Source organism: Gadus morhua, chromosome 2 (assembly GCF_902167405.1).
Source record: "Gadus morhua chromosome 2, gadMor3.0, whole genome shotgun sequence".
NCBI classification, from domain to species: domain Eukaryota; kingdom Metazoa; phylum Chordata; class Actinopteri; order Gadiformes; family Gadidae; genus Gadus; species Gadus morhua.
In genome coordinates this window covers 8,230,367-8,257,866 of record NC_044049.1, presented here as the reverse complement: position 1 = coordinate 8,257,866, position 27,500 = coordinate 8,230,367, and the positions used below count along the sequence as shown (strand labels likewise).

Here is a 27,500-nt window from a genome sequence, read left to right as displayed (position 1 = left end):
TAATGGTGTGCGTCTGTTTGTGTTTGTGTGTGTGTGTGTGTGTGTGTGTGTGTGTGTGTGTGTGTGTGTGTATGTGTGTGTTTGAACCCTGCCTTTGGTCAGTTGGAAAAACATTTAAAGATGTTCATGTCCATAAATGTCATTTCCATTTGCAGCATTATGAATGTCACAATCTGAGTGTCGTTGGCGACATTCCCGGGAAAATCACAAGCGGCGCAGGGTTAGTGATGCGATTTCCATTACCGTGCAGTGGTTGTTCTGCCAGAAAGGGTAGGCGGAACAAACATGGTGGACCAGATGGTTTATCCCATAGAACCATCTGGAAAGCCGTCTATGGAAAGTCTGGATAAGGGCAGGCACCTTCAAAAAAATACTTGGCAGGTGATTGGATGAACCAACTGTCCATCACCGTCCATCAGGTATCAGATAGATCACGTGGTTCCTCACAGGACACTGATTGGTCCAAACCACTGTGTGTTCGGACACAAGCGTATAACTTGAAGCCTTGCAAGGTTGAATCTTGCGTGATCGTAATCTCACAATCACTATCTCACTATCTCACGATCACGATCTCAGCTGTCTCGCAAGGTAAACCATTAAACCAGCTGCCAACTGACAGATGCCAAGCAGGCCACACAGGATGGATCTCTTGAAAGTGTGGTCTAAAAGCACACCTGCATTTTTTGCTTATCGCCATAAGTGTCGACAACAAAACGAAACCCTCAGAGACTACCACCTTTCAAAAAGGGTACAGAAGCTATACTGTGTGTTTCACCAAAAGTTAGGATCAATAAAGCATTGCCTCTTACCTTTCGTCCAAAGTCTGACAAAATGGCATAGATTACTATATTGAGGACCATATAAGCGTAGTACCATGTCTAGACGAGTTTGGCTCCACTGCCCCTTTACGTAAATGCCTCCAAGACATACTTTCAGTGGATGGATGAAGTAGAACTTTGATACACTTATCTAGATTAAAGTTCTAAAGTTTGAACAAAGAGTCCAGCATTCCTACCATGCAGTCTTAAAATTGTTATCTAAATTCTTTTCATTTGAGATAATACAATGCTTAGCTTCAATGAATTCAATTTCATGGCTAAAATCGGGATGGTTTTTATTATTTTTTGGGTGAATAATGTCCCCTTTGCCAGCTTCTTAGGAAAAGATAATGAGAGTATTCTTATTTCCATTGTGAGTGTTCCTTCAGGTCACCAATCAGGGGTCCAATAAAGGAAGTTGAAATATTCGATCAGCTGCTGGTATGGGACGGGAGAATCTGTGAAGCATGTGTCTTGAGGTCTGACGGCTAGTGTGTGTGTGTGTGTGTTTGTAAGTGTGCGAGTGTGTGAGTGTTTTGGGAATCCCTAACTTGAGTAGCCGGAATGAGTAACGAAGATGTGTGTAAAAATGTAAATTGTAATATATCAACACATTACTCTGTGCGTTTGTGTGTGTTTGTACTTGAGTGTGTGTGTGCACGTGTGTACTTGAGTGTGTGTGTGTGTGTGTGTGTGTGTGTGAGTGTGCGTGTTTGTGTAGTTGTTTGTGTGTGAGTGCGTGTGTGTGAGTGCGTGTGTGTACGTGTGTGTGTGTGTGTGTGTGTGTGTGTGTGTGTGTGTGTAGGGGTGTGAAGTCTGCCTATGCATCCACCCACACCTGACACACGCATGGGCGCGTGTCTACACTTGTACGTCGTGTACACATTATAACATGCCATGCTTTGTGTGTGGTTAAAGATATGCAGTGTTTGTGTTTGTATCTGTGTCTGTGTGTGTGTGTGTGGGCGTGTTATCGACAGCCGTCACCTTCTCCATGAGCTGGCGGAGCTGTCTGCTGCGGGGGTCTCTGTTACACATGTTCTGGGCCGGTGCGACCACGGTGCAGATACACTTGCCATCTGCATCCTGGGCTGAACTGTAGATCTGCCAGCCTTCTTCCGGGCTCGGGTACAGACCCTGCGAAAGAACACAATAACACAAAACCAAAAGATTGGCGTTTTATTGTTTTGTTTTATTGCTGCGAGAAGAGGTCGATATTATCGTATTGTTGTTTTTTTGGTTTTTTCGAAATTGGAAGAAAGTAGGTGTTTTTATTTAATTCAAACAAACCATTAGGTATTCTGTTGACACCGCTCGCAAACAGAATGTGTGTTTGAGGAGGAAAAACGCTGAACACAAACAGATTATGTTCATGCTAAATCGTTTACAAGTGAAATAAAAATTGATGAGAAAGAGAGCAAGGCATCTAAAACAATCCATTTGCTGATTGTGTGTGGTTACTTTGTTTAGCGGTGTCAGGTTCCAGAGACAGATTGTAATTGGTTTTCACTTTTCACGCTCAGCTAAAAGCTAGTCTTCCCTAAAGGTAGTGACAATTGATCTGTTCCCTCGCTCAAAAGCACTTTAGTCTAAATTTAGACTTGGACGAGCGGAGAGAGAGGAAACCGGGGCGAGGAGCTGTGAAGAGGATAAGGTAACGAGACGGAGTGAAAGGGGGTAGGAGACCGAGGGGTGTAGACTGAACCTAGACACCCAGACACCGGCACCGCGGTTCAGCTAGGGGCAGATAAAGAGAAAAGATAGCCATGTTAAACCAGTGAACGGGAGCAGGGAGAGGCTAGCGCTGGATGGGGTTACGTGGGGCAAAATAAAAAGACAAACTGAAACGGTTGGGGAAGGAACTAACATGACAACGGCTACATTTCCCAAGGCAAAGAGCAGGATGTGATGAAGATGGAGATGGTGGATAGCAGAGGATGAAGAGGGATGGGAGAGACAAATGGCTGTTACGAAGGAGACGTGGAGTGGAGAGATTAGGGCAGTGCGAGTGAAACCAGAGCATCTAATAAGTTTGGACACGGGAAGGAAATTGAGCCTTTTGAAATCGATATCGCCGGTCTCTACCAGCGGGGGGGAGGGGCCTGGCTAGAGGGATGAATGTCTCTTACTCTGACTAATCCAATCAGAAGTAATGTTGCACACATGCACATACACACATACACACACGCTAGCACACACGCACACACACACACACACACACACACACACACACACACACACACACACACACACACACACACATATGCGCATACTAACACGGACACACAGACACACACACACACACACACACACACACACACACACACACACACACACACACACACACACACACACACACCAGCACAGATACACACACACTCACACACATATACGCACACACACTTGAGCGTAAAAACACACACAGGCACATGTACACACATACACACATATAGAAACTAGCACACACACACACACACACACACACACACACACACACACACACACACACACACACACACACACACACACACACACACACACACACACAGAGAACCACATAACAGAAATTGCTATGCAATTAAGGTGCTTTTAAAGGACATCTACATCGATATATGTGAGCATACACAAGCAAACACACAAACACACGCACACACACGCACACATATAATTGGCAATGTAAATGAGCGCAACATTGTCAATTGTGAATGAGAGCACCCATTTCAGTGATGAGGTTAAGGACGAATCAGTCGTAAGCCAAAACCCACATGCACACGCACACACTCACACAGACACACACGCACACACACACACAAACACACACCCACACATAAAAAGCACTCCTTTATCAGCTCTATTCTCTGCTCCTCACTCTCCTCAGTGCTCACCTCTCTTTGGATTGTGTGTGTGTGTATGTGTGTGTGCATGCATGTATAGGTGTGTATGTGTGTATGTGTGTATGTGTGTGTGTGTGTGTGTGTGTGTATGTGTGTGTGTGTGTGTATGTGTGTGTGTGTGTGTGTGTGTGTGTGTGTGTGTGTGAGTGTGTGTGTGTGTGTGTATGTGTGGGTGTAGGAGGAGATGGGGTGGAAGAGAAAAATATCTCCAGGGGCATGGTTGCGGTTAGGGGAGCTATATGTGATCTGAGTGCAAAGAAGCGAAATCACTGCGTGTGCCAATGCGGTCACTGTCACATCTGGTCACTGCTGCCACTCCTTATACCCCCTCTCCCCCTCTCCTTCCATGCAACCCCATCAGCTCTCACCCCCCCCCCCCCCCCCCCCCCCCTCACCACGACCCAACCACGGTCCTCCAGCACACCATCACACCTTTTCTCCTACGCACACGACAGAAGCTCTACGTCTGCCGGCCAAGCTTGTTCCTAAATGCACCGTGATACACAGCAGCATTGGCTGATACTAATTCTACTGTTCCCCATGCATTACAAGCAGATCTGTAAATAGATATACATATAGATCTGATGACAATTTATAGACATATAGGAAAAGACATGTCCAACCTTTAATGTGGATATGATGTAATTTGCACTCTCCATCATAGCCTACGTTACTCATCGCTATTACAATGTTTGTTAATATATATATGAATGTATGTACGTCTTCATATATAGAATGTATATATATATATATATATATAGATCTGTCTCTTTCAAATGTCTATTTGATAAAGTTGCAAGCCAAATTATGCATAAAGGGCATTTACAAGGTAATACTATTTCAACGGTTGTTTATCACCAGCGGACTAATGTTCCATTCCTCCTTACTTATTCATGGTCTTTGATTTGTCAATTTATATTAATATTTCAATGAATAGCTGATGTGCATGGGCATACCATGTTCTAGGATTTATATCCACTCTATATATCTGAGGAGGGGGAATTCTCCTCCGCTTCTCTCTCTTCTCTTCAGTGAATAATTAGGCTTTGGTCTCGGCCTCTCATTATTGGAATTCATCCTGTAATATTTTCTCTGTGAGCGGTCCGGCGGTGAGGGGTGAGATCGGGATATGAGGTCTTCAGAGGCCACAGCCAGCCCGAGCCAGATCGAATTGAACGAAGAAGAAAAAAATGATCTCTCCACAGGAAAGAGTCGTCCAATTTCTCAGCACCACATCTGTTTTCTCTCCTTCTTCTTCTTGAAATCATAGCCTGAAGGGAGTTGAGGAGGAGGACCAGTGGGGGGGACGGGGAGGAGGAGGAGGAGGAGGTGGTGGTGGAGGTCGGGCGGGGACGGGGGTCTTGGTGTGAGCCTGCCTCTCAGCCAGCATTCAGACTCCTCTGCTAAGCAGCACTTTTTGTTTGTCTCCTGGGGCTGTTTTGTTGTTGTGCTCCAATGTTCCCAGGACCTGGACAAGCATAGCTTATTTAATTTTACTTTTGGCCTGTCATAGGTGAAGAGATTTGTTTCGGGGTTTACAGACTTCTAACTCAGGATGGATACGTCTGTGTGTGTGTGTGTGTGTGTGTGTGTGTGTGTGTGTGTGTGTGTGTGTGTGTGTGTGTGTGTGTGTGGTGCGTGCGTGCGTGTGTGCGTGTGTGTGTGTGTGTGTGTGTGTGTGTGTGTTGGCATGCGTGTGCGTGCGAGAGAATAGTAAGTAAAACAGAGAAGAAGAGATAAGAGACAAGCACTTGACAGCAGCCATACCGCATCACATTAAAGGGGCTGCAGGTATGATTCAGGAGCAGTAATTTGAGTGCAATTTATTAGGAATGCCATCGCCATGTGTGACAATAAGTGAAAGACGCTTCGCGGTTATCTGTTTGTAGTTTACTATGCGTGCCGCTGTATGAGAACCTTCCAAGTTTAGACCACTCCTGGCTAACTCCTGATGAATCTGGGCATCTTTTGCCTGATTGGTTAGATGAATCCATATTGCCTGTCAATCACATCCCTGTCAATCACATAAATAAAACACAAATCCTCTTTGTGGATAAACACAAAGAGGGAGGGCCTGAGAGGAAGGGGGTGTTTTTTTTGGTTGTTGATTACCAGAAATATTCTCTTCTGCACCTTTCTGCTCTCTTACTCTCTCTTTGCATCCGTGAAATCATACCCACAGCAGCATTAAGCCGTTGTTAATAATTTCATCTTACCTCACGGATCTCCTAAAGATTACTTGTGGGTGGGACGTGACCGCCCACGCAGAGTGCACACACACACACACACACACACACACATTCACTTCACATCACAGTTAAATATGAGTGCGCAGACACACACACACACACACACACACACACACACACACACACACACACACACACACACACACACACACACACACACACACACACACACACACACACACACACACACACACACACACACAAACACATTCACTTCAAATCACAGTTAGATATGAGTACACACACACACATTCACTTGCCATCATGCAGTTAGAAATTAGTGCACAAACACATACACTCATTTCGGATCACGCAGTTATATTTGAGCACACATATATTCACTTAACATGGCACAGTAAGATATGAGTACACATAGACCCATTCACTTCACATCCCGCAGTTAGAAACGAGTGCATACACATTCACTTCACATCACACAGATAGTAGTGCTCACACACATTCACTTCACGTGAATAGTTACAAACGAGTGCAGGGAAAAGGGAGCTATCCATTTGGATTTATTTCTCACTTGTATTAACAACCCCCCCACCCCTGCCCCTTCACACACACACACACACACACACACACACACACACACACACACACACACACACACACACACACACACACACACACACACACACACACACACACACACACACACACACACACACACTCAAACCCCCAGTGTCATAAGACATACACAATGGGAAATGATATAACAAAGTTCATTCAACAAAAGTGATATTAAAAGTGGTTGGATGTCAACTCAATTATCGTACCCGCCCGCTTTTCCTCCACATTAACGATCCCACGCTCTTCTCGTCTTCTCGGGCGCCTCTCCATAACCCAGACACCCGCCGCCCATCTTCATTAATGTTTCATAACAAGCAGGGTCGGAATCAAGATCCTATCTGAATCTGATGCAATTTCTTTACCCTGCCCCTCCCAGTCCATCTATTATGCGCAACGCGCTCGCTATAACAGTTTACGCCAGGGTGCGCTGTGCGCTCTGAATTGCAAATGAAGATGATTTGCCAACGTCTCGGCCTCCTCGTAACTGTCCCTCCGCACTGTTTGTCCTGCGGTTGGATTCAAAGGGGCCAGAGCCCTCATTATCAGCAGGCTTCACTGCGTTTGCCGGCAGCGGGATACTACACCATCATCCAGAGGTGAGGCTTGTTCATTCAAATAAGCTTCGTGGGTAAGACTTTTTTTTAATAAAAAGTAGACAAGAATACTTGTTGACCCATGCTCATCGCAATACCCAACAGCCTTGAATATATATCATCAGACGGACAAAACACGCACACCTAGCTACTGCAGAATACAATATTAAACACGATATGGGCGTGTGTGTCTGAGATGGGGAACTACACGCCAGTACATCTGTTATATAACCACGGTATACGCTTTTATTTATAGGGTACTTTTGGATAAATTTATATTAGTTTTGGTTTTTAAGATGGTTAGCTTATCTCAAACTGTAAGTAACTTGTATGTATAGGTTGAGCTGTCATCTGCTTAGCTAGCTAGCGTGTTAGCTCCTAGGAGGAGCTAGGAGGCATAGGCAGTATTCAATGAAGAATCACAACACAACATTTCAGACATCGAGAAGACATCTCTCTGGAAATGTGTCCCAGGAAGGCCTCCATTATTTGAGTGGGAGTACCAAAACTTGGTATGTACATGAAGAAATGTGAGGGTGAGCTGTCATCCTCAAAGATGACACATAAAAAAATGTGACAGCAGATATCAAAATAACAACAGGAGGCACCAGTGGGAATCGCACATCGATGAGGCTTTAAATGAAAATGACATCACGCAGAACATTTTCGATCTCAACTTGGTCTCCATATGCTGCCGCCACAGGGTTGCACCACCCCACCCCCCTCCAGCATCACTACCGTCAGCATCAGCACTGCCCCCCCCCCCCCCCCCCCCCCCCCCGCAACTCACCCCCATCCAAGCGTTTCCATAATCAGAAGACTGCCTGCGGTGAAAGACCACCAATAGGCCAAAACAGTATGAGGGAGGAAGAAAGAGAGAGAGATGAAGAGGGAGAGAGCAAGAGAAAGAGAGGGAAAGTGAGAGAGGGAGAGAGAAAGAGAGAGAGAGAGAGAGAGAGAGAGAGGGAGAGAGAGAGAGAGAGAGAGAGTGAAGCTGTGTTCATTTATGAATGGCTCTGTGATTACCCCCCCCCCGTGAAGCCCCTATACTGCAGTCCCATCTTTTTCTTTTTTTTGTTCTATTAGTCCATACCGCCAACATGCCAAACCAAATCACAAGGGAGGAGACAGGAAGTATGGTAGATAAAAGGAGAGAGGATGAGAGGGGGAGAAAAGAGAGAGAAAGAGAGAGAGAGAGAGGAAGAGAGAGAGAGTCAGAGAGAGAGAGAGAGAGGATGGGACAGATAGAGATAGATAGACAGACAGGTACAGAGCCAGAGGTAGAGAGACGTACGTAGAGAAGATAGAGAGGAAGACCAAAGGAGGAGGATAGATCTAGAGAGTTAGAGTGGAGATAGAGTCGTGGCCTCCGAATAGCTGAGTGTAAGAGATGCAGGTGTACGAGGGCTCCGATTTCAATGAGCGTGAAGGAATTTCCCTGAGTTGGGTTGAAAATCGTCAGGGAAGACTGCATCGTGGCAGCATGCCTGCTGAGACCGGCTAACAGGATAAGGGTTGGCCAGTCCAAATTGGAATCCCTGGGGTCTAGCAGCTACCGAGCCATACACTGCTTGTGCCTTCTTTATGAATAATACCCCAAAATAATTCCTTCATAAAGGAAAAACGCTCTCCGTTCTTAGATAACAGTATTGGACCGAACCCAAAGGAGGGTCTACGCAAATGAACGTCCTATAAATACATTTAGGAGCGACTCCAACCGTTTCATTTACTTTCGTTCACTTTCAACCTTCCATCTCGCTGATGGCGCTCGGAAGAAAAAGCCCCTCAGAACAGCGCTACGGTCGTCCCGGCGAAAGGGCGGCGATTAGCCAACTTCTGTGGAGTTAGCTCGTTACGTGCTATACAGCCAGAGCCACCTGGGTTTGGGGGAGGGGCCAGTGGGCCCAGGCTGGACGCTATAGCGGTGAGAGTTCCTCTGACGTTGACATTAGCCCCCCCCCCCCCCTCCGGGCAAAAGGCTGGTGCTAAATGGGCTTCATAAATCTCCCCTGCTCTTCGGCTAGTTTATGGCTTCGACAGGAAGTCCATTAAAACGTTACACAGGCAGCACACAAAAGAAGGAGGAGGAGAAAGAGGTGGGGGAGGTGGATGGGGGGAGGAGGAAGGGGAGGGGGGAGGAGTAGGAGGAGGGGGAGGAGGAGAAGAAGGAAGAGGAGGAAGAGGAGGAGGAGGAAGAAGAGGAGGAGAAGAAGGAAGGGGGAAGCGGAGGGGGAGGAAGAGGAGGAGGAGGAGGAGGAGGAGGGGGAAGCATCAGAGGAGGAGGAGGAGGAGAGGGAGGAAGAGGAGAAGTGGGGAAGAGGAGGAGGAGGATGAGGGGGGAAGCCTAGGAGGAGACGGACAGTAGTAGATAGCGAGGTGTCGGAGAGAGTTGAGATCCACACCTTGAACACCCAGCATCTGGGTTGTCACTGAGAGGCGGCTCTCGGAGTGTCGGGATGCCGACAGAGATTAGGTACTGGGATGTGTGGAGTAGGAATGTCAACAGCTAACAGTGTTGACAGAGGAACCTCAGCCACTTGGTAGAAAATAATTTGATAATGATAAAATCTCCCAAGAAATTATTTTTTCCCTCTCCCCCACTCTTTCCTCCCCCAAGTCTCTACTCTCTCTCTCTCTCTCTCTCTCTCTCTCTCTCTCTCTCTCTCTCTCTCTCTCTCTCTCTCTCTCTCTCTCTCTCTCTCTCTCTCTCTCTCTCTCTCTCTATCTCCTCTCTCTCTTGCACTTTTGGTCCAGTTTTCTGATAACAATATTGAAAAAGTATGTAATTCTCCCCGACTCCCCCCCCCCCCCTTCTCTCTCTCTCTCTCTCTCTCTCTCTCTCTCTCTCTCTCTCTCTCTCTCTCTCTCTCTCTCTCTCTCTCTCTCTCTCTCTCTCTCTGCTAAACAGCTCACACAGGTGTTCTTTCCAGGTATTTCGTTCTTTAGAAGCAACATCTGTCGGCGATGGCTGCTGTTTTTCTATGATGGTGATACGACATGAGCAATGAACTGGTAAACACACAAACACATGGCCATGCCCAAGTATTCAGGCACATACATGCACGCACACACACACACACACACACACACACACACACACACACACACACACACACACACACACACACACACACACACACACACACACACACACACGCACACACACGCACACACACAAACACACACACAAACACACAACACACGCACACAAGACACACAAACACACACGCAACAGACACACACACACACACACACACAACACACACAATACACACACATACACCAACGATAAACCGCCACAGAGGTCTCAATGAACAGACCAGCTGCCGTCCGTTTAAAAAAAGAAAGAAATAAGTAATAGAGAAAAGTCCTTGGCCAGTCTACGGTCTCCCTCGGCAACGGAGGGAAATAGATCATCACAATCAGCGCAGTATGGCCGCTAGTCAATAATATGACTCATAAATTCATCAAAGCCTTCCATTGCCTGCTGTCTCCACCCTCCTGTCGGCTGTCTTTCCTCACCATCTCTATCTCTCACTCATCCTCTCTCTCACTGACTCTCTCTCGCTCACTCTCTCTCGCTGACTCTCTCTCTCTCTGCAGCGTTTCAAGCCCTGCTGCTGTCTGTACTGCTGCTCCCAGACTGCTCCTAGATGACTGGCAGAAAGCATAGAGAGGGTTGGAGCCGATGTCAGTTTTCTCAGCAGATTGGTAGAAAAAAAAAAACTCCAACAAAGTTGTTTTTATTTTTTTTACCCTGTTATTTCGCAGTACAAACACCACATATCAGTTGTCTGCCTGCCAGCGTTGGAAATTACCAGACTCTTAACACAAAAACAAAACTCCATGATCAACCAAGTTTGTTCTGCTGGGATGGTGCTTATTTACAAGATTACACACTTGCATGAATCCCATCTTGACAAGATCTTTATTGGAAATTGAAGCTGTCATGATGTATGCTGAATCCAGCAATCCAAAAAAAGAACAAGTCAGTGTCATTCTTCAGTTCCTCGTATTTCTTAAGAAATGACAGCCAGAGAGCACCTGCCAGTATTTGAACTCAAATAAACACAGCTGTAGGCGATAGGCTAACCCTAACCCTACCCCTACCCATAGCAATACAGAGCTCAAATCCATCTTATTTTAAATAAACAACACAGTAATTGCAATACACATTAATCCTCACCAAGGATCCAATAAGAATGGGTCTTTACCTTCCTTATGTTGTGCAGTGTAGGTAATAAACCTCACTCACACCCATCATAAACATGAGATATGGAGAATGCCTGACCCCAAAACATACACACGGAGAGACTGAAGCCTATTGACCACCATCATAAACATGAGCAATGGTGGGTGGGTGACCCCCAAACATAACAACAGGGGGTCGGTGCTGGGACACATCCAAACATAAAGGGATACATAAGCGATAGCTCCTAATATAAGTAGATTTTTATTTAACATGGACATGACAATATCATTGGATGAAACCAGATGCATTGTTTTCAGTGCATTAGCATAAATGCTAGTTTTCAACACCTGTCCAAACAAAACAGAACCTTGGCTCTTTGAAAAATATGTAATGGTATTATTATTTTCATTTTCTTTTGTTGGCTTGAATTACAATTCAAATTCATGCTAAACGGACATAATCATTTATTGTAATCACTATGTAAAAACAAAATAATATACGTTCAAATCGTGTCCAATTTAATAAAATGAGGAATTTACTGGAATTGAATGGCAATTATATATGGTATGCAGATGCACATTCATAAGTAATGCACATACACATGCACACAAACGCAAATGTGCACACACACAAAAGAATGCACACACCCAAACACACACACACAAACACACCCACACACACACCTCCACACCCACAAACACACAACATAACACATATGAATAAATGAAACAGTGTTTTGTATGCCCGGAGCATAATTGCTTTTTGGTCCATATAGCAACGCCGGTACATATGCTCATTAAGAAACATGGTTCTGCACTATGTGCACATGCACAGCCATCCAGGAAATGCAATGTGCAGCACTGCTCCCATCAACTACGTTAGCAGCTCTTTTTTTAGCTCATCTGCTTGAAAGACCGGTTGGCATATAGCATAGGAATCAGACATTGGTTCAACAGTTTCTAGCTGTGACATTACATAAGCAACACTGGTGCACATGATACAAATGCATGGGCAACGAAGGGAGTTCGATGATACACACATTTTTACACTTGCTTTATCAGCCTTCATTATATTGGTGTCAGAGAGAGGGAGAGAGAGAGAGAGAGAGAGAGAGAGAGAGAGAGAGAGAGAGAGAGAGAGAGAGAGAGAGAGAGAGAGAGAGAGAGAGAGAGAGGGAGAGAGAGAGAGAGAGAGAGAGAGAGCGAGAGAGAGAGAGAGAGAGAGAGAGAGAGAGAGAGAGAGAGAGAGAGAGAGAGGGTACTCGGATTGGATTCTACACACTGGGGTGGAGTCGCTGGGGCTTGAATGAGAAGACACATCGTTAAGTGATTTGAACTTGAGGCAAAGCCTTATATTAATAATTACTGTTCTAATATTGTTTATGGTGGGCGAGCAACACTTGTGCTTGTGCTGTGTTGTCAAATTAGGTTTTTGTGAGCCATGTGTATTTTCTTCCAATAAGCCAATCTAGAAAATGATTTTATCAATTCAACCCATCTCCAGGGGTGGTTGATTACACCTCTTCATCAAAGAAACGGGTGAAACTTTTTTTATTCGGGTCCAGCACTTTGACACAATTACACGGCTTAGCAATCGCAGACATGTCAAGCACATCTTAGGTTTTAATCAACCTGCTGATTACATCTAGTATTTGACTGATTTCAAAGTCTTGATGCAAGACGTCAGCCTCATTAGAAAACTCTGCTGCAGGTGAAGTGCTAGGATGTGCTACTTTGAGTCTACCAATCAGGTCGTTGGGGACCTTAATAAGGGAGCTTAAAGCCAGCAGAGGAGAACCTTTGCTGACTCCAGCGTCTCATGCGTTTGGTGCAAGGGTTGAAATAGAGCAGATGTTTTGTCTGGTTTATCTATGAATTATAGGACTGTCTGATTGGAGCAAGGTCAGACGGTAAGCCTTGAAATAGTGTTCAAACTCAGAGCCATTGTATACACAGTGTAAGGTAGGCCAGGGCCTAATGAAGAATGAACGATGATAAGATGTTAAAAACGGCAGTAATAATTCCAATGCTCTTGACGAGTGACGAAAGGAAGATGCCTTTCGTCTTCTGCACAACGGAATACCTCACATCGCATAGATTCCTTATCTTCTGCCATTTTCCCCCCTCAGCCTTGTTGAAGGTTCCCTGTGGAGAGTTTACCTTCTGGCAGCAGCCACAACACACTCTTTAGGTTCTGGTTCATCCAACTGAACATCTGTTCCTAGGTTGCACTGAGCAGTGCAATACTAATACAGTAGCAGTACTCCATCCACCAGAAAAAAAACCTTTAACAGATTAGCTTTGTACTACTCAATTACTTCTTCAGTGCTTTACAGTTTGAGGAGCTATTTTGCTTTGTTTAAGAAATGAACTGTGGAAAGATTATGTGGAAGAGAAATAATTGCATACAGAACCTTCAACAATGCAATTCGGTCTATATAGACCATAGGTTGTAGCCTAAGAGGTGCTGCGTTCAATAAGAAAATATGATGTAGACATCCGGACGCTTGAGGATCATGTTCCAATAACATTAGGGCCATGTTTCTTAAGTAACAATGAGACTTTAATTTTTTAATTATTCTAGTCGTGAGGCAAGTGTAATTGTGCGGAAGGAGAGAGGAAAAATATCCTGAGGGAATACCTTTTTTTTTTGCCTTCCTGCGTGTATACAGAATACATTTTAGTCCATTTTGACGTTACACAACATATTTTTAACACCATATAAAAAATGACTTGAGCATTGTATAATTATCATATAATTGGGTATGTAAAGCAGTACTGTATTAAGCATTAGTTTGTTGTCAGAATAAAATCAAATGCCAACTAAAAAGGTTAATTGCACGTCTGCAGTTAGAAGGTAGGAGGTAGAATTATTTTATCACAAATGAAAAGAACGTTATAGCATGTCCTTTAGAGAACTCTGCTGGAGTTGGCATGTAGTCGCAACCAACAATTATTTACCTAAGCTAAAGATTATATTCCCCCACCCCATTAACCGATTAATCATTGAGTGTATAAATAAAATAATAGCAATAGCTTTTATTATAGTATAATAGCAAATGCCATCGTCAAGTATGTCTTCTAACAGACAAGCAGCAAAGAAAAACCAAACCATTCCTTTTATAATGATTCCTCAGTCAAATATTTGAATTTAACGGCATTATTAAGTAACGCATATTCATTATTTTTACTGGATAAATTAGTTATCAAATATCGAAATAAGTTTTGATTAGTTTTCTGTCTATCGACTATTAATCAACCAATCATTGCAGCCCTACCGCACAGTAATCAACAGACACATACATGTTTCTAAATAGATGTCTATATGCCACACAAACACTAGTACACACACACGCACGCACGCACGCACGCACGCACGCACGCACGCACGCACGCACGCACGCACACACACACACACACACACACACACACACACACACACACACACACACACACACACACAGACACACACACACACACACACACAAACATGTGACCTTCTAGCCCGTTTAATCCTTCTACAAAGACTGATAACGTGTAACAACACATCATTCGGAAAATGTCACACGAGTCCCTAGCTTGGTCTGCACCTTATCTTCAACATACACATTGAAATAGACACATGCTTGCAACACACACCATGCCACGTATGAACGTGTGTGAAATGTTGATTTGGCACAAACCACCAAGTTGGCATGGAACAAACAACAATCGTATTAGTTTCTCAACACACTTCTCAATCAAAGCTCCACATCTTTCTGCACGACCGGTCGTCTGCCAGAAGTCATGTGTTTAGTCATTCCACTTAAAACAAATGACAGTCTTTTATGTCATTAAAACATTATAAAGCGGCACCTCAATCCACGCCGGTGACTCTGAGCGGTGAGTTTGTGTGGTTCAGTTCACCTGCTGATCTCTGCACACGCTTTCCACCGGCACCGCCCAACCAACACCACATGACGTATCTAAAGCCGACTTATGAATCGATAACGTCCGTGGGGATAGGGATAACCCACCGACGGATTGTTTCACGGACACCTGTGTGAATCAATGCTGCTGATGCAGTATTCAGCCTGGGCATTTGGATTGTTGCTTGACTGCTTGAGCATGACCCACAGACTCCCAAATGCTCTTCAATGCACCATATCCACTGAGGGAGATGAAGGGATACAGGAGTGAAGAGGATCCACAGATACATTGAAGGCTGGGGGTAGTAACCCACCCCCCCCCCCCCCCCCGCCTTCTCTCTCCCCATCAACTCTAAATTGGAACAGCGTCTGTCCCACCCTGGAGGGGGGTGACAGCTGGCATCAGACAAAACATCAGTCAGAATCAACTCCCACCTCTTCTCTCAGCCCCGCCCCCCGTACCCCTACCCCACCCCTCCGCCCACGCCACTTACAGCATCACCCAAAAATAATGTAATAATAACCCTTTCTCTACTTTCTCTCTGCCCCCCTCCTCTCCTCTCCCTCCCTCACTCCCTCTCCTTCTCTTTCCCCGTCTCTCTCTCTCTCTCTCGCTCTCTTACTCTCTCTCTTTCTTTCTCTCCCGTCACTCCCCATCACATCAAGCAGGCGTGTGATTCAACATGAGAGGAATTCTCGACAACAATAACAACATACGCTCTGTCGAAACATGACTGTGTCACAGGCATGTCTACCTTGATGTAAATATATATATATATATAAATATATCCCAGGCTGAGACAGACGCCTCCTGCTGCCTCTGCCGTCGCCACGCCCTACAGTCCTGCCCTGAGGAGATCGACATGGTACTTCCTCTCACGTCTGTTCAGTGTTGAAGTCTGTGTAGATCAAGCATGCAGGGCTCAGCGAGCATGTGCACATTTTTGGGGAGCATTTTGCTGCTTGTGACCCATGCTGGGTAAAAAAAAAAAAAGACTTCAATACATAACAATTTTTATGGAGCACACTTTTGTTTTGGAGCCTGGAATATGATTAGGATATAAATATAGGTCTCCCATGACAATGCACATTGCCTTATTTTATTTTTGCATCACCAGCCTTTTTTCCCCTCAAGAGCTAAGCCATTCACGACTGTATAAATAAATGATTTAAAAACATTTTCAGGCTCCTGGAGCCAGCCGCAGAGTTGGCCGGGGTTGTGTTTGTTGTTAAAGTGTTCGAAAAAAAAAAAGTGCTGACTGACCCCGGTTCTCCATGAATCACTTTATGCAGCGGAGGAAAAGCCCGTCTACTTTCTCTTCTACGCTCTCTCCCCCCACAGCTCTCTGTTGCTCTCTCCATCACCTCTGTTGCTCTCTCCCTCCGTCCCTGTGTCTCTCACTCACTTTCTCTATAACTCCACGGACGACGTGTACAAAAACAGCCACGATGCAAGAGAACACACAAGAACACAAATGACGTGTTTTTTTTTTCAGAATAATCAAAAACAAGATCAGAATTTTTTCAAAGGAAGAGGCAGAGCAGATACGCACGCTGACGATCCGCTCCGAGGTGCCCCCTCGGGAGATGGTGGTCCCGTTTAGTCCCACCAGAGACGGCAGCGTCTGGGACATCCAGTTGGTCACCATGGCCATGGTGCTGAGCACCGCCCCGATCTTCAGCATGGGAACGCTCATCTTCCTGCCTTCTGGTCCCTGTCGGCCAGCCTCCTCCAGCCCCCCCCCACCCCCCCGGCCCCCCCCTTGTAGCTCTGCACTACCCTGGACCCTCGCTCGCCTCCCGTTCAGCCCCTCACACACTCCTGTGCCGGCGCTGGGAGGGGGGGGGGGGGGGGTGGGGGGGGGTGGGGGTGGGGGTTGGCGGGGAGATGGACGTCCAGCAGACAGAGTCTGAGGCTGATCTGCAGCAGCAGTAGCAGCAGCAGCTCCGGCAGGAGAGAGACTGTGGATCCCGTCCAGCACAGAGCAGTTTGTAGAGGAGGCGGCGGTAGCGGCCGCGGCGGTGGTGGAGGAGGAGACGCGAGAGAGCGGGGCTCAGGGCTCCGGCGGCTCTCTTGTTTGAATAGACGAGACCCGCGGAGCGAAGTGAAGACGGAGAGCAGCGCGCATCCAGCAGTCACACTGGAATCGTGCCTCTCCCTCTCCGAGTGACTGCCTCCGAAGCACCCCGCCTCTCCCCAGTTCCTACCCCCCCCCCCCCCCCCTGTCTCTCTCTCTCTCTCCCTCTCTCACTTTCTCCCTCCTTCCTTGCCTCCCGCTCCCTGGCTATCTCTCTTTCACTTTCTCCCTCCCTCCCATTCCCCTCTCCCCTCTCTTTCTCTCCCTCTCTCTTTCTCCCTCCCTCCCTCTCTAAATCTATATCCCTGTCTCTCTCTCTCTCTCTCTCTCTCTCTCTCTTTTGCCATCCCTCCCTCTCTCCCCCCTCTCTCTTCCCCCCTCACTCTCTCTCTCTCTCTCTCTCTCTCTCTCTCTCTCTCTCTCTCTCTCTCTCTCTCTCTCATGCTAGCTGACTCGCTCTTTCATTCATCCTGAAGATGCAGAGCTGCGCTTGGGCTGCCTCGCACACTCAATCGCATCCCGATCGGCCTGGGCTCCTCTTGGCAGCCCTGTTTTGCATGCACACATCCCTCCCATTTCACTCCTGTCAGTTCACTGACATTTACCAGTTCTTCCTGGACTCACTTGTCACAATCTGTGTGTGTGTGTGTGTGTGTGTGTGGGGGGGGGGGGGGGGGGGGGGGGGGGGGGCGAGCGTGTGTCTGAGTGTGTTTGTATGTGTGTGTATGTGTCTGTGTGTGTTCGTGTGCATGTGTGTGTATGTGTTTGTGCACAAGTGCACATATGGTAAACTCGTTTGTTGTTTTTTTATTTAAATCACTGCTACAACTACGACCGCTTCGTCTAATGATAACAATAATGCCACTCATGAAGAATTCAACAAGTTCAACATAACCACCCGTCATATTTTGTGATGTGGATGGGTGTGATGTCTGAAGGTAACAGTGGAGGTAGCAAAGAATGGACTGACTGGTGGATGGGATGGATGAATACATAAAAAGATGGAAATAAGGATAGAAGGATGGATGTGGAGAGAGGGAGTTATAGATGATAGATGATAGAGGGAGGGAGAGATGGAGGGATAGGTGATAGAGGGATAGAGGGGTGAAGAGATAGAGGGATAGGTGATAGAGGGATGGTTGGAGAAAGGGAGAGACAGACGATAGATGATATAGGGGTGGATGAGTTGAGAGATGAGAGGGATGGATAGACAGACGGATGGACGGAGGGATGATAGAGGGGGGCTGGGGGGATAGATGGAGAGAGGGATAGAGGGAGGGTCCGGGGCCTGTGACAAGACGTGGCGTTCTGGCCCATGGCTTCTCCAGACAGCCAATCAGTCATCCTGTCTTCAGTACATCTCCTTAATCAGCCCGTAATGGAGACTCCTCCAGCATGCTCATGTTGTTACTGACGCACAAGCACACACACACACACACACACACACACACACACACACACACACACACACACACACACACACACACACACACACACACACACACACACACACACACGTCACACACACACACACACACGTCACACACACACACACACACACACACACAAACGTCACACACACGTCACACACACACACACACACACACACACACACACACACACACACACACACACACACACACACTTACACGCACACACACACTTGGACACACACACTCAGACACAGATACACATACACACACACAAAAAAAACACATAAGCGCACAAACACACAAACACGCACACACAGACACACAAAGACACAGACGCACGCGCAAACACACACACACACACACACACACATACACACACACACACACACACACACACACACACACACACACACACACACACACACACACACACACACACACACACACACACACACACACACACACACACACACAGACTCACAATACCATTAAGTCTTCTTCTTGGCATGCTGCGACCATCACCATGTCACACTGTCCTCTTCCCTGACAGATGAAGCCGTCGATATGCTTCGGATTTGTGGAGTGAAAAATGAAAAAAAAACTGTTGAGCGGCATTAAAATGAGCTTCTATGTTGTGCTTTTATCCCCGCACGGGTAGAAGAGCACTCTGGCATTGTCACAATTTGGCAGACGCCCTTTTGGTTCGATTTTTTTCTTCCGCTGCCGTCAAGGCTGCAGTGCTGTCATTTGAGTGGCCAGAGCTTTTGAGCCAAGAACGCCCAAATGCCACGCTGAGCTGCTGGCGTCAGGTTTAGCCATGGCTGGGTGACACGGCCCTCTTGGTGCCATTGCACCCAAGGGACTGAGCCTCAGTGTCACTCTCTACCCAAAACAGACATGCCTAATGATGACGGAATACTGCGCTCACGCAGGAGCGACCAGGTCGTCTCCTCCTCGTGTTCTGTCCCTGCTTTGCTGATTTATTCATTTTGTCAACTTTGGTTGGGTGCCCATGGCTGCGCCCCCACCCCCTCACCCTCACCCATCACCATGCAGTCCCACTGAGTGTTGAGTAATATGAGTTTCACCGCATGGGGTGTGGTGTGCTGTGAAGTGTGTGGAGATGCTCATCCAAAACATATCTGCCTGCCAAAGCTCACCTGCTGGCGCCCCGTCAGCAGCCCCCGAGCTCGGCCGGGCTCCTTCCTTTCTAGGGGCAACACTGCCCTCATGTGGACACTTGTGGAGTTACAGCCTGGTTTGATGGTTTTATTGAAAGGTATTGTGCATGCAGGCTTCGAGACTAGGCATATAATGCATAGGCACACAGACACACAGACAGATGGTATCACAGGTACACATACACACAAACTCTTTGTTAACACAGCTGACTTTGGTCACATTGTGGGTCAGCTGATCATATGACCTATATACATCCCCTCATCAAATTGGTCTCAACATTTGCGTGAAAAAGACCCAATAGGGTCGAAATGTTGCTGTATTTTTTTTATTCATAAATTAATATTGGAGTTTAAGCAGTGCTGCGGACCTTACATTTCTTCACTAAATATTACTTTATTTGTCCTGCAGCTGGCTAGAAGGTGCGATGTGCACACAGCTACTTTTTGTATGAACACATACACACAAACACACATACATAAGCACATGCACACAGTGAGAAGAGTGAGTTTTTGATTAAAAGTGTATTCAAACAATATTTGTTTGAAATTACATTTTTGACCATTTATTTACTATTTAGAAAAATGAGGTCTGCATTGAGCTTATGATCTCCCAGCCCATCAATTTGTAAAGACTCAATATTTAGAATAATTAAACAGTGGAGTTCGATGTATGATAGTCAGTTTGATGAAGGGACAGATGGCACATTATGGAAGATGCATAACTCAATTTCCATGAGTATAAAGACAAGAAATGTTACTTTTGACTTGGCTCTGTGACACTCGCTTTATGGTTAGTGAGTAACCCCCACTTTATTCATAATAATAAGCTTTATATATGTAGCACCTTACATACAGAAGAATGCGGCTCAAAGTGATTCACGATGCGGCACAAAAGAAAGAAAAAGGAACATTAAAATTGAAACATAGTCGATCAATACAACAAAATCATCAGAGAAAGCAGCTTTGATAAAACGCTGTGAATAGCTTGAATTCGTCTTATAAAAGGCTAATTAAAAGCTTAATTAAAGATCGGTTTTGAACAGGCGCTTAAAAGTTGTTTACTGAGCTTTCTTCACTGATTTCTTGAGGGAACCGCTTCTACAACTTAGGGACATCATTAATAAATGCAGCATTGCCGACCTTCTTTTGGGGTTTGATGGTGACTTGACTTCACATAATTCAGCAGCAGCGGACCTGAGTGCTCTTGAGGACGTCCATGTCGACAGCGAGTCAGAAAGGTAGGCTGGCCCCCAGCCAAATTAGTGCTCTTAACCAGAGTAGAAGCTTTGAAGTCATTTCTAAACGATAGAGGGAGCCAGTGCAGAGCAGTTAAGACTGGAGTGCAGTGAGATGCGCTCTCCTCTTACTCTTAGTCAGAAGCTAAGCAGCAGAATCCTGAATGAGATGGAGCCACTCTATGGATATGGTGAAGAGGCCAGTAAAGAGATCATTGCAGTAGTCAAGTCCACTTGAAATAAAGCATGAATCTGTTTTTCTGCATCCCGCTGAATTCAAAAACAGTCGCGCCATGGCAATTCCTCATAGATTAAAACCTTCCTAATATGGGGCTTCAAATTCAGATCAGAGTGTAAGATAGCACATAGACTTCTAGCCTCTGACTAGATCAAAGGAGTTCAATTCCAAAGTCTGTTTAAAGCGTATCCTTTTTGTTTTTGTGGCCAAGTTAGAAGTTACCAGTTTTGTCCTCATTTAGAATTGATATTGTTCATCCATTTATAGCTAACTGTTTTCCTCAGGGAAAAATAACTCAGTATAATATGGTGCAACAGAGACTGGCTATCATCCACATTAGGTTAAAAGTGCGGACTCTGATACTGTTGCGAGACTGACATAGAATCTTATTCCTGTGATACATGGTGAGAACTAGCTTAGGATACATCATAGAGACAGACCCATCTAAACGATTGATGAGGAGCTCATGATCAATCGTGTCACCCGAATGGAGACCTTAGCAGCGTCATTTTTTGTCTGAGATCACCATTTTAGTGAGAGGGGTCACTGTGCGTCAGGCCTGTAACATTACTAAAACTTTTCCAGAATCTTGTGTTTTGCGTCAGAAGGGTTTCGTTTTATTCAAAACCACCTTTTCGAGTATCTTGCGAGTAGAATAATTAGTAAGTCTCAATATCTGGATTTGATTTCTTCAACAATGGATTCGCAACAGCTGTTGTAAAGGTATCTGGCAAAAAGCTTGACTCTGGAGGACTTCAGATTGTCAGGAAAGATTTTGCAACACTGTCAAAGGCTCGCTTAATGAGCGCAGTGGGGTCCCGGTCCTGAGGAGAGGTGGAGGAGTTGCTCTCGGCTACACTCATGTTAAGTTCTACTGGGGAAATGCTTGTGACTTTATCCATCATCACACGTTAATTATGTATTTTATGATAAAGGGTCATCAGAGTCCGTGCCAATAATGTCACTCCTAATGGCGGCCTTTCAAGGGTAATTTTGACATTTCAGCAGCTGGTTAATAGTTGAAAACTACTTTTAGAGTTGCCAGCATTCTCAGTAATCATCTTAGAGAAATCTGTTGCTTTTGTCCTGTAGCCCGTGTACTGCCATGATAAAGTCAGTTGCTTAGTTCCTTGTAAAACGCCACAGTGAGCCTGTAATTACATCTTTCTTCACTGCCTTTCCACCAACCTGCACTTTCTCTTGAGCTCTTTAACAGAGTAGTTTACCTGTGGACGTGTTTTCTCACATGACCTCTTTTTAACCTCATCTCAGATTCGGTTTAGAGCACTAGTAGACATTATGTATGTGTTTGTATGTAATTTGTATGTAATTTGTTTTGATGGGCAAAGAAAAAGTAGTATTAAAAAAAAACTCAGAAATGGTCAATGGAGTTATTTAATAGTGATTGTAGATTTGATGGATCAAAGATTAGTAGTTTCAGCCTTGAGCTCAAAAGCTATTTCAAAGAATTATAAATGTCCTCAGTATAAGTGAACCGGTACCGTTAGAGTATTCGACAGCAATTCCACCTCCTCTTTTCTCATGCTGACTGAAAGAGTAGCAATTTGAAGGGCATGTCTCATTAAGAGTTGCTACTCCTTCTTTGTGCGGCAAGGGCTCAGTGAAGAATGTGAAATGCTGCCTTTTTTTCAGACATACAATGATTAACAAAATACTTCTTGACATTTAGCATGGTTAAGGTTAACAGTCACTATTGTGATAATATTGCTCTGATTTCTAGCCTGCACTGGCTGGGTTTTCAGATCTTCAGATCTGACTGTACACCAGACCGGGATGGAGTATTGGGATTTGGGGGGAAAGACTAAGTTCTCCTCTGGGTCCCAGCTTATTTTGCGGGTCAACATGGAACATACTTGATAGATCTACGGAGGACTGCAGATGTGTGTATTTACATGTTAGTCTGTAATCAGCAATAACAAGTTATTTGGTCATTAAGTCATTCATAAGACAATCCAGCAATATGGTGGAAGTGGAAGAATATGGAAATATGGAATATGGAAAATAAACACAAAAACTGATTTATAGTTTCTAAATATAATATATTCTGCGTATTGATACTAAATCTTCCGGTGCATGAACCTCATATCCTCTCTTGTCATCCAGTTGTCTATCATGCCAAAGGTTTCCATCATTTCCTACCCCCACTCCCAGTCTTTGCGAGATACGCTTTATAAAGCTAAATTGATATGCGTGTGTGGTTGCACGTGATTTAGATATCTCCCTTGCGGGATAGCATCCCCATCTCATCAAAAAATCGCTGGTAACCTGGTGAATGTCAGTTGTCACCAAAGGCATGTTTTGTGAGTCTCCTGAGAAACACGAGCAATGTTAACGCTCAAAATAAGATCAATGTTGAGGGGTTAGCGCTATAGATGCTCAAATGAAAAAGGCATACACACTGCAGGTATTTTTACGCATAGGCGTATTCGTATCATTTTGGCAGGCGCTTTTATCCACCGCAACTAACGGGTGAGACTGAGCATATTAAAATCATAGCTCTGAGGATTGGTACGACCAATGTCAAATATGTGCTTGTTTTTGTAGCACTTACTGGGCCAGATAATCCTTCCTTTTGCTTGGTTTGCTGTCATTTCTATTTGTTACATTGATGATTGGTTAGGTGTGTGTCGTTATATGCTGAGGTGTGTGTATGTGTGTGATTATATGTTGAAATGTGTGTGTGTGCGTGTGTGTGTGTGTGTGGTGTGTGTGTGTGTGTGTGTGTGTGTGTGTGTGTGTGTGTGTGTGTGTGTGTGTGTGTGTGTGTGTGTGTTTCTATGGCATGCGTATGTGAGTCGTTATATGTTGAGGTGTATGTATGTGTGTGGTTATATATTGAAATGTGTGTGTGTGTTTATATTTAGAGGTGTGTGTGTGTGTGTGTGTGTGTGTGTGTGTGTGTGTGTGTGTGTGTGTGTGTGTGTGTGTGTGTGTGTGTGTGCGTGTGTGTGTGTGTTTGATTGTTGAGGTGTGTGTGATAATATGTTGCGGTGTGTGTGTGAGTTTATATGTTGAGGTGTGTGTATGTATATATTGCCACGAACCATTTCCATAGACTATTGTTGCTGAGGCATATAAAAATGGTGTAATGTTTAACGTTGCCACAGGGTGACAGCAGAGACTCGGGCAGCAGACAGTAGTTCCCAATCAATATACGCAAGTCCATATTCCTATAATTTTAAACAGTCTAAAATTAAACTGGGGTTGGGCCAAATATCCTCATATCAATTACTTATTGCTTGCCTGAGTGCACCCATTAGAAAATGGCTAAGCACGTTTGTGTCATATATGGGTCTACGTTATTGAGGCACTAAGACCAAAATGATTCATACAGTGGTATGATAAATTTTTGTTATAAAAGCAGCCTTACTGAATTTAAGATATATACTTGTATATCCTTTCAAATAGGGCAAGGTTGGCTCCCAGTCGGCCAGCACTGGGTTCCACCCCCAGTCCTTGCAATCTAACTAGCCATTACCTGCATCCTAGACAAGTCAGCTAAATTACAAAATTGTAAACACTAATATATGATGTCATTTAATCCCAGACAGGAAAAATACATCAGCCCCCATTTCAACCCAATTATTTCCAGAAGCAAAATGAGTTACTGTGTAAAATCCATTAGTTTGCATAACGCTGTCTTTTCAAGCTGCACTGAATACCAATCCAATTCCTCCTCTCCTTTGTCGTAAAGGGCTACCTCACACGTCACCCTACCTTCCATATTACACTTCCCGCATGGATCCAATCAAGAAGAAAGTCCAACAAGACGTTTCAAATACATTCCTGTCACATCCATGGACCGGGTCCAGAACATGAAAAAGAGTGGTTTGGCTTAATATATGGCCGCATGCCAATCAGGTTAACAATGGGGAGGGATTGAACACAAACTGTGTGGATTTACAGAGCTGTCAGTAGGACGCTGGCATCTCACTGAGTCTACACTCTACACAGCTGTCTTCCTTCTACTTTACATCAAACTCTTTTAATCAGACATGAACATGCATAGCTCTGTCTTAGTTATAGTTAAGGGGCTGTTGGTATGATTTAAGAGCAATTAGAGAGTCGTTTGTTAATTATGGCCGAGCGATTCGGCGGTTATAAACGAGAGAAATGCGCTGAGAAAATATCCTTTGAGTTGACTGAGTGTGCACTGTAATGAGACGATTACAATTTTAGGCCGCTACCGGATCATTTCTGATCAATTGGGGCATATTTTCCATGATTGGTTCAGGGATTCCATCTTTCCTGTCAATCAGGCGCACAAAATCAGCAAACCCTCAACGGCGGATACAGAGAGGACTTTTTACGGTTGACTGTCTTCGTTTTGCGCACCTCTGTTCGTTTAGGCACTCTTAATAATTCCTGAATCGTAGCTCCAGCACGGCACCTTTAATCAGCCACCTTTAAGCAGGCAAAGATACAAAACGAGATACAAAAAAGGAAGAGACAGGCCTTCAGGAAGGAGCAGTGAGCTGTCCCTAAGAGTAATGGTTTAAGTTCACGGTGTTAGCAGCCTCCCCCCCAGACGGAGGTCCTCGCGCTGTATATAAATGCATGAGGGCACCCTCAGAAGATGAAACGGTCCTTTTATTAACCACCTTGTCGTCGTTAATCATTCGTACTTCACGTTGACAATTTTCCAAGATCGGACAAAAGAGCCAAAATAGTTCACTGGTTGAATTTACACATTTTTAATCTTTGATAACCGAGAAAGCCTTTGCTACATTTCTCAATCAAGGTCATCACGTCGACCTCCATCACTTTATGCAATGCATAATGTATCACCTCATATATATACTTCTTTTTGAGGTCATATCCTTTCACGTGTTCCATATAATGTGTTACCAGATGGTCCACCCTGGACCCTATATACATGTCATCAATAGACTGGCAGTAATGACTCGTCAGCCGACTGACTTACAGACAGCCACAGCGTGTCAGCTGATCAGTGAAGCAGCGTTGAAAGATATCGCAAACAACAAAGCAACGTCACCTCAAATTAAGATTGATGTTTGCCGCCATGTTCAATTTAGAACACAGGCAATTATTTCACGGCATTTACAAGCTGATCTGGTTGAAGTAGAGATACAAAATGGATTTTGAAGGATCAGGCTTTTCGGATGCAGAATCAACGAAGGTTTAAATAAAAAAAAATCCTTAAACAAGTGTCAATTATCTAAAGTGGCGCAATAAGGGTCTTCAATAACTAAGACTCTCACAAGACCGGGCTTGGTGACAGGATATGACAAAAGGCAAATTAAAAACGGATGTCTTAAATACACAGGAGGGAACAATTTACCATCAACAGGTGGAACCCAATCAGGGGTAATGACGTTGAAGAATAACGTTAAAGAATCACCGAGGACGTCCAGGGGAAGAGGCAAAACACGACACGGGGACAAGCACAATTCAGAGCGGGGACGGAATTAAAGGAAACTAAACCTGTATTCATTATATATTTGACACATTGATCTAAAGATCCTACACATGGATTGAAAGATATAGCAACACTGGATTTATTGACAATCAATCGAACTGCTTTTGTGCTTATCGACATCTCATTGACTGGTTATCTGGAAACACACACACTATCTTATTGATTGGTTATCTAGACACACACCTTATAACAGATGGCACATAATAGCACTCAGTGACAATATAAAGAAGACTATAAATTACAACAGCCCTCAGCTCTAATCCCACATTACAGCAGCAGGAGCAGCTTTCCCCAGACGTACACCTAGACTTTGCCTTGATCTTGTAAAATGGCTGAGACATCCACTTTAGTGCTGCTCAAAGTGCTTGCCTTTGCTTTAGTAATGTACACTCAAGTGCTCCCTAACCAACAAACGTTAATTTTTCAAATTGAGGGTGTCAATCAGACACAAAGCTAATACAAAGCGGGAATAACAAACTCGTCGCCTTAGCTTAAAGGATATCAAAGATTTGCCTCTTTCCAATCAGAGTCTGGTTGCAGAACAAGCTTTCGTTTAATGCTACCAGAAAGGAGGCCTGCCATTTAACCGGTATTCATTTAAACCCCATTGATTAATTTCTGTACTCATCCAATAAGTGGTCCTGC

The 27,500-nt window shown here is 44.8% G+C and overlaps 1 protein-coding gene across 2 annotated transcripts in view; it reads right to left on the bottom strand.

Annotated features, from left to right (window-relative positions):
• olfm2a (olfactomedin 2a) overlaps window positions 1-27,500 on the bottom strand; it is a 102,458-nt gene that overhangs the window by 13,700 nt on the left and 61,258 nt on the right. Inside the window, exons 1-2 of one of the 2 annotated variants that reach the window (XM_030349060.1) lie at window positions 16,783-16,973; window positions 1,806-1,955 (exon numbers count right to left, since the gene is read on the bottom strand). In XM_030349060.1, coding sequence (XP_030204920.1) covers window positions 1,806-1,955; window positions 16,783-16,926 — 294 coding nt within the window. In that variant the 5' untranslated portion in view covers window positions 16,927-16,973. Of the gene's footprint in view, window positions 1-1,805; window positions 1,956-16,782; window positions 16,974-27,500 lie in introns of those variants that run through there. The other variant, XM_030349069.1, reaches the window with a different exon arrangement.